General features: G+C 35.2%; 1 protein-coding gene across 1 annotated transcript; it reads right to left on the minus strand.

Moving 5' to 3' along the window:
• Nucleotides 1–6,231: 6,231 nt before the first annotated feature.
• Nucleotides 6,232–8,252, minus strand: LOC149021542 (uncharacterized). The gene has a single exon (XM_089147140.1). It carries the CDS (start codon nt 7,643–7,645, stop codon nt 6,605–6,607), a length of 1,041 nt encoding a protein of 346 aa, XP_089003266.1. The 5' UTR covers nt 7,646–8,252; the 3' UTR covers nt 6,232–6,604.
• Nucleotides 8,253–9,198: the final 946 nt, after the last annotated feature.

A 9,198-nucleotide genomic window follows, 5' to 3' on the forward strand; every position in this document is an offset into this window, starting at 1 on the left:
CAGCTGATTCGAGTTCAGCTGGAAATGGCTTGGAATTTAATTGCAGTTCAATCATTTATTACAATTCCTCGAACCATGGTTGGGAGGACATGCACACACCATGTAGGATTTGTTTGGTTGAAAGGGGAACTAGGAAAGGGAAGTAAAGTTTTCTTCTTAAAAAAAAAGAAAATAAAGAACTATTGTAATGATGATCCTTTTGAATGCATAAGCTACATAAATTTTGTATCGTATTTAGTAATAATATATCCTAAATTTGATGACTGTTAATATAGAATGATTTGGAATTACTCATGTTATCACATTTTTTTGGGTCGCAAATGTTGTCACATTAAGTAATAAACACAAATGATTACCAAAGTTCCTATTTCAAGTATCAAAATTTCTTTTCCTTTTCCTTAAAGTCCCCTTGCAACCAAACGACCCCATATGAATTTTCTATGCTTGAGAAGGGAAAGTGTCACTAATACATTTGATTACATAAGAATTCAATCTAAGATGGTTGTGCAATTGCAAATCATGCTACCACAAGATAACAGGGTAAAAAATAAAATAAAAATCCGAGAAGATGGACATAACTGGGATAGAGCAGAGGAAGGTCAGGATAATATGAAATTGAATATTCTACCACATTCATTGGGAGTCTGGATCCTCCACCCAGATGGAGATGAATTGATTATCAACATGCATGGGTGGATGATTGACAAGTGTTTTTTTTTTAAAAAATATGATATTGTTTTTTTAAGAAATTAACAAAAATAGATTATAACCCATTAACTAAAATAAATACTTGACTACCCTTAATGAGGTTACAATTCATTTTTGTTAATTTTTTACAAAAGAATATCATGTTTTTAAAAAATGACAATGAGCTATCCATCTATGTGGATTTGAATTAATTCCTCTCAATGTTGGTGAATGATCCAAACTCATTCATTGGTTCTTGACTTGTTACTACGTCCTTACCCATTCCCAAGTCCCTACAACTCCATCTAGATCCCTCCCCCAAGAAGAAAGGAAAATCAACTCTCCTCAATGGTATGTTATATGACAGTTTACAATTTCAATAAATAAAATTATTTTCAAATCCTACTTATTTGCATTTTATAAAGCATGGGTACTTATTTTTAAGACTCATTAATATGCATAGTGGTTTTTTTTCTTCTTCTTCTTTTGGATAGCAGGTGATTTTATACATTGGGAATAGGGATATTACGTCAGAGCTACGTCCTTGGCCCCGAGGGCATTTGAACTCTAGTCTCCTACTTGAAATTTTTGACTTTTTACCAACTAAGTCATCCCTCGAGATTATCCATAGTGGTATTTGTTTAGAGCAATAGGCTAACTAAATTACTTACATAATTTGTATCATTGTCAATACAAAAAGCTCTATATTAATTAATACGTAAATTCAAAAGCTTACCTACACTGGTATGCTACAATTTGAATACCGAAAACTAGAATTGTGTGGTACCGAATTCACTTGGTATGCTACATTTTGATATTTGTAAAAACAGTTCAGTATGGTTTTGGTATTAAATCGGTGTGGAAAAGCGGTTTAATTAAACACTCTAGTGCGATACAATTTTGGTATGAACAAACTCATGCCACTTTTGTTATTAGTTCATTAAGATCCTAATGAAATTGTAATAAAAAAATCGATAGAATTTAAAATTAATAGAGACAAAGCAAGTAAATCTAAGAAGAAGAGTGAATGATGAAATGAAATTAACTTTGCATTGCATTCAGATTGATTGCATTTACACAGCCTGAGATCTTCAAGGGAGTAAATTGCTTGGATATCTATGAAGTGTTTGATGAAATGTTTGTGAGACCTGTATGACCAACCTGGGTCAAAGTAAAGATCGACTAAATTGGGCAGAACCACATTGAAATGCCATACCAAATTTTATCATGATTCCCTGACTTGGTGTTTGGATAAACTTGTAGACCTTATCACGAGATCGAAAAAGATTTAGGACATCAAGTTCATCTTTATCTTCTGGCATCTATCATCTGAATCATCAGTCAATACCACTTTAGACTTCCAATTCTTTCTAATCATCTGAATTCTCATGGTTCAATGAATCAGACATCGATTTTTTTCATCTGTTTCAAATCTATGCAGACTAAAATTGGTCAAAATCCGGAATGATAAAGATTGTTATATATCTTTGGTATTTGAAGCTTCTTAATGAAAATTTCTGCATCAAATTCTATAGTAAACCCATGGGGCAAGATTGCTATCATTTGGCTCATAACGGTATAGTCTGAAATCATTGGATCCTCTTGAACTTTGATAAAGCATTTTTCCAAGTGAAGGAGATTAAAAAAGATTCCTGTTCATTTGGTAAGCTTGTTTATTCTAGTTATTGCCTCATCCATATCAACAACCAAGCAAGAATACCCAGTACAGTTGGCCAGCAGAGACCCTACCCAAAAAAGTCCTGGACAGAAAAAAAAAATTTTTGGGTAAAAAGTTCAAAACTTCATTCGTAAATTTGAAAAGAAATACAGACACACACAAGAAGAGGGGGGAAATAAATATAAAAGATAGATGCATGAAAATACAAGGTTTGATCCGAACCAAGTAATAGAAAATGACCAAGCTGTCGTACATGCAATAGACATGGTCATCTAAGCTAAAGGATGGGTCGAGCCCAATAAACCTTTAGAATAATGGTTATAACAACAACAACAATAATTAAGCACAATGTATACAATATACGTATCATCCACTAACGCCCAAAAGGGCGGAGACATACCATAAGGATGTAGATAGACACACCATAAGGACGGAGATACAACATGCCACAAGGGTGGACACACTTTTAACCAAACTACAATTCTACATCAGCAACAGAATCCTGCAAAACTTTAATAGCATTCTTGAGAGTCAACATTTTAAGACTGTAACCTTGAAAATCATCCAACTCAGGTTGACTACTACTATGGCCAAGCACATCACCTGAGTTCAGAGAAAAATGAGGCATTCTGAAATCATTTAATATTTATACTTTCTGTAACCAATTTAAATGCATTACTGTCTCATTCCTCCAACCTAGTGCATTACCTTCTCTATTAACTTGTGTGTTCTTTGATTGACATTGTCACGTTTTTCATTTCCTTGGCAGAAATTTAACTCAATGTACAGTGGACTTGATTAAGAACCTGATTAAGAAAACCCTTCATTGGGTTGGGTTTTTTTTTTTTTTTTTGAGAACATCAGCAATGGATGACCAATTTCGCAATGCATGCTACACGCATCAACCAGGGAATAAGGTGGACGATGTTACCAATAATAGACATGTACTTGTGATGTGGATTAACTAATATTTCTATTTCTTTCAACCAAAAAAAAAAAAAAAATCCCTTCCTTTCCTTAAATTCCCTATGCAATCAAATGATATCATATGAATTTTCTATGCTAAAAAGATAAAGTGTCACTAAACATTTGATTACCTGATGCAATCTAGACGGTCATGCAATTGCAAGGCATGTTACTGCAAAAAATAATAATAAAACTCAAGAAGGTAGGTCGCATTAGGCTATATTGACTTGTCATTACATCTTTATCCACTCTCAATCAGATCTAAATCCTCTCCACCCAACTTATCCGTGCTTCCATCCTTCCCCTCTCACAAACAGGTTGGGTGAAGAAGATCTCCACTCCTCCCAATCCCCACAACGGCACAACCCCACCACTCTAGCCTCTCCCCCTAGAAAAAAAAAAAAAATTCTAACACTCCTCAATGATATGATATATCATAGTTGACAATTTATTTACCAAAAAAAATAAATCATAGTTGACAATTCAATAAATAATATTATTTTCGAACCCTAATTGGTTTGCATTTGATATGAACTATTAAAGCCAGGATATTTATGATATTTATTTTTAAAACTCAGTACTATCCATGGTGGTATTTGTTTGGAGCAGTAGGCTGACAAAATTACTAACATAATTGCTATCATTATGAATACAAAAGCTATATATTCATTAAAACATAAATTCAAAAGCTTATCTACTCTCTGTTTCTCCTTTTTTATGCTTATGATGGAAGAGTATCACTTATGACTTCTCAAAGTTAAAAACTACCCCAAAAAGATTGAGATTTTTTCCCCCGAATAATATTATTATAGGTATAATTAGAATATGTAATTTCTTTACTTTTCATGTTATTTTTAATTTTTTCCCTTTAAATCAGAAAACTATTCTAATAGTGGAGGAGAACTCTATCTTTAGCTTTAAGTGATTTACCTTCATGTCACTCTCAAGAATTGCTATTATCTTGCATTTTTAGTGAATAATGACAGAGAAGATCTTATACCAAATAAATAAAGCACATTATACATGCAATAATACACTTAAAAATTGTCAATTCAAGAAGAAGAAGAAAATTTATAACATTACTTTGGGTGAGGGTGGGGGTGGGGGGGAGCACTTTCAGGGGAGTTGGGTTTGGACATGTCTTCTATTCTATTGATTGGTATAATTAAAGTTTGACTATTAAGTATAATTGAAAATGGTTTTCACTTAGTTATTAATATATGGGTAGACTTGTAATTGTATGACTATTAGGGTTTTGGTTTTTTCTATAACAGTTGCTTCTGTAGGATAACCAGGTAAGGCAAACAAAGGGTAACAATACTTTGTAAAATGTGAATTGATAAATCTTTTCAAGATATGATAGAATCTTTTTTTAATTCTCTCAAGTGGATGTATGTTATTTTGTTGAATCACTGTAAATTTCTTACAATAATGCGTGTGTTTGCTTGTATTCTTATTTGTGCTTGTGCATTTCGATTTTTAATAGGGGTTCTAAAAAGGGAAGATGGGGGAGGTAAACTCTATCATTTTATATCATGGATGATGATAACTCTTGAAAATGATACTCTGATAAGATTGTTTACTTTTAAATTATTTTGAATTTTTAAATTAAACTTCAATTAACCATTTGAACAAATTAAGACGATCAAGCAAAGTTACAAATTTTCACTTCACTTGGTGATGAGTTATTGCTTTAGAATACTAAATTGTTTGCATTAATCTTGTCCAAAACAAGGGTGAAGGCTTTTGGGTGTGGACAACTAAGGTTTTAGCATTACAAAATAAATTTTTGCTGATAGCATTCCCATAGCAATAGGAAATATCAATTCTGTTCTTTTCATCCACCGAAATTTGATAATGACTAATGACATCTTTTTGGTAATAATTAACGTGTAACTGTTAATAAAAATTTTTTTGACAAATAATAAATAGAAAAAAAATATTCTATTATTCCCAGTTGTCTTTTGTGCACAATAGTGCACATATATGTCAAATTATAGATTGTGATTTAAAGTTTGATTTCAAATTTAAAAAAATCCAAAATACCCTTGTAATTTTTTTGTTTTTTCAGCTTGTTATTTAGCATATATGTGCACTTCTATGTACAACAGAGCATGTTTTTCCTAATAAATGTGTAGCAAAAAATATAATATGCAGTTTTTAACAAATATTAGTAAAAGTGCAGGAAAACATCATCTGCTGTGCACATATGTACCAAATGATTAGCTGAGAAAACAAAGTAAATACAAGACTATTGGAGATTTTTTTAATTTAAAATTAAACTTTTAATCTCAGCCAGTTATTTGATACAAAAATGCTTTGCTGTGCACAACATATGATTTTTTTCCCGTAAAAGTACATATCAAATGACTGTTCCCAAAAGTGAAATATCCTTGAAAATTTATAGATATGTTAAGTGAGAAATCTATAAGAGTGAATATCCTTGGAAATTAGGGATTGGGTTGGAAAAAGGAGAAAAAGTGCACAATGAAATCATTTTGAGTAAGATTTAGTAAACAGTTCTGAAGAAAGCATCCAACAGTCCACAGAGTCTCTCCAATGAGGGTGTGATCCATGAGTGGCATATGTGCAATCAGCTCCAATCACTGAAGTAATTCTTTTTCTTAAAACTGAAAAACAGATCTATTGAAAAGAAGCTCTTATAAGGAGTAGTATCTGAATTATACAGTCTCAGAAACCACGGATTGGCAACAAGAGTTGATAATAATATTAGAGTTTTTTAGAACAAAGACAGATAACACATCAGAGAAAGTATAGTTTTAAAAAACAAATATCCCAAATAATGAAATCTACCTCAATTACCAGAGAAGAGAGCCGATTGATCTGGTTGATGATATCAAAAGAATCCGACTCTTACAAGTAACTTTTGAATACCCATTTTGGAAACTCACAGAAGACCAGTTTTATAAATGCTTCAGCAAAAAGGAGAGAAGTGGAATAGATCCCACTAGAGTTTGAATACCTTTGCAGCACCTTGTTTTTGTTCTGGTGTTCGAAAGAAATTTTTGTCTAATGAAAGAAAGGATTCCAGATCCAACATGGGTATTTTAAAATTGCCATGAGCACATTCCTTCAATTATTTTTTGTATTTCTTGACAAGAAAAGTAATAAACATTACTTATTTCCATAATTAAGAACGGAAGAGAGGTCCCGCAGCAAAATGTGAACGGATAACCCTTAATTAGAGGGAAACACAAGTCAATTATATATTCAAAAGTGAAACCATCTTTCCATTGCTAAGCTTCGAGTTCATCAACATGTGAAGTTTTCTTGATTCTTGGCAGAGAGACGTTTGAGAAACTCATATGTTGTAATCATGGTGGTAGCAGACATGGACATGGAAACACAACGAGGACCTAAACCTCTGTAAGTGGCAGCCCATCCACCTTCTTTAATTAAATTCCTAATCGTCTGTCCAATTGTTGGAGGTCGATTCCCATTCCCATTCCCATCCAAAACCTGTAATCTCGTCTTGATTGTATCCAGCGGCATTGTAATCAAAGCTGAAAACCCACCTGCCATAGCTGCACTCACACCTTGAACTGCCACCACTGCTCTTGAATCCGGCCGGAATGTGACACCAGCTCTACTATTTTCTTCTTTTTTGCAGAAATAGCAACCAAATCCACCCCAAAGGAGTCTCTGCGCCATATAATAAGATGTCCACCAAACTGCATTCGAAGGGGCGTAAGTCAATATAGACAAACCAAATCCCCTGTACAGACCCCGAAAGCCATCAGCGCTGAGAATTTTCCTGAAAGCATCGATCCCACCACGATATTTACAAAGGGATGATAGATTGGAACTGTTATGATTGCCTGTAGAGCCTTGAACCATGAGCCGTTGACTGACAACATCGACCGGTGTCCACACGAACTGTGCTGCCATCGCAGCACTCACGCCGGCGGCGGCGTTTGCGATCGCAGCGGCAGTTGGTTCTGGGATACCCAAGCGAACCGTTGCAGTTCCCACGCTGCTCTTAGTGACTTCAAGCGCCGTCATGTAAAGTGCACGAGCAGGGACGGTTCCCATCAAGGAAGTGCCAAAGCCTCTGTAAAGGCCTCTGATTCCTTCGTGGCGCAAGATTGCGATGGCCATTCCAGAGACCTGCTTCTGTGCTACCTGTTGTCGAGTCTTGAGGACTACAGCCGGATAAAGAGTGGCAGAAACCCCAGAGAAAAGCCCCGCTCCGAGAATGAAGAACTTGGATTTGTCCAACATTTCCCAATCGATATCAGAAGGGAGATGTATTTCTGGTGCCGAATTTTTTTCGGCAGCAACGGTTAAACTCATCTTCGCCACTTCCAAGATCAGATTAGGAAGAGTAAGAAATATGAAAATGAAGAAAAAAGAGAGGAAGATCCTCACTTTTCCTTCTACTTTCAGCTCAGAACTAAACTGTACAAAACAGAACAGATACAGCCAATAAAAAGAAAACAGAACTTAAAAGCTGAGAACCTAACCCTAGAACTCAACCTTCCACTGTACAAGGAAAATATTAGAATCCGGTGATCGATGGAGATCACAAATTCATCAAAAGCATCAACAAGTAAAGAAGTTGGTTAGCACAAAATCTTCTTCCTCCTCCGGAACCAGATTTGAGATCGAGTTCGGACGTGGATTAGCAAGTACGGATCGAACATTTATCAGGATATATTGATAAATTGCTACTTCTTACCAGGAAGATGACGAAATCAATCAATTAAAGAGAGTATCATCTCTAGATAATGATCGGAATAAACCGCCGGAGATTACAAAAATACCGGCAAATACAGAGATTTTCACGAATCAATCAGAATATATATATATACAGGCGAACCATGAACAGTGAGAGCAAGTGAGAGCAAGAGCAAAACACGAAATGAAGTTGTTTCGCAGAAACCAAAAGATTCATTCGCCAACGGCTTAAGAGAGAGCTTCCATTTTATAGTTGGGTGCGGCCCGCGGGTTTGGTGTTTTCATTTTCGTTTTCCTGATAAGGTGCGGCCCGTGGGCTGCATACGATGTTGGATCCATCGGAGGTTTGATGAATAGTCCACGTGTCGGATAGTAGTTGGATAGATTTTTAGGGTTTTATGATTTTTGGTTTTGCGTTTTGAGGTATCTCATAAAAATCTTATCCACAACGAGGTGGCAGCTTCCGGTACCTGCGGATGTGAAGCGTGAAGTTGTATTGCTTTCGTAGAATCGCCAACGGGATTCAAAATCCGACAGCTACCAAGATATTTATATGCGAGACCATTTTGGGGAAAAGGTTCATAAAATTGCTTGAGGCATTGTGAACGGTTGAGATCGAAACATTGACCAATATTTTGATTTCAATCGTCCATTTTAAAAGTGTATTTTTACACTTTTTGTTGAACAGAAGGTTGAAATCGAAATCTCGATCTGTCCGCAGCACAGTGCTATGCAATTAATGCGCACGTCGAGCTCAAAGATTCACATCCGACAGCGTGTCCCGCTAAGGAACTAGGAAGATTGGAATGTATAATGTCATTTCTACCCTCTCTTTATGGGAGGGTGAGTAACGCCTAATTTAAGTATTTTTCCCATGCCTAACTCAAACCCATTTATAAGGTCATAAATGGCACTAAGAAATGGTTAATAAATTCATATTTCCTCTAACTACTAAGATGTTTCATTTTGCCAAGTTGTCTCTTGCCTACCTATAGATTCATCAATAATAGTTCGAAAGGTTGACCCATGCTCCGGATCTATGATTAGTTTCAACTCCTTGAAGAATTTTGTTGTTTACTATGCCTTTCCTCGTCTCTGGGTGCCTAAGTTTCCAATTATTTGTTTTTCTTGTACGGCATGCATCACCATCTATTTCTATGGATGAGTTA

The sequence above is a fragment of the Hakea prostrata genome, chromosome 3 (genome assembly GCF_041222555.1).
Source record: "Hakea prostrata isolate BN-2017 chromosome 3, UWA_Hpros_2, whole genome shotgun sequence".
In the NCBI taxonomy this organism is placed as follows: Eukaryota; Viridiplantae; Streptophyta; class Magnoliopsida; order Proteales; family Proteaceae; genus Hakea; species Hakea prostrata.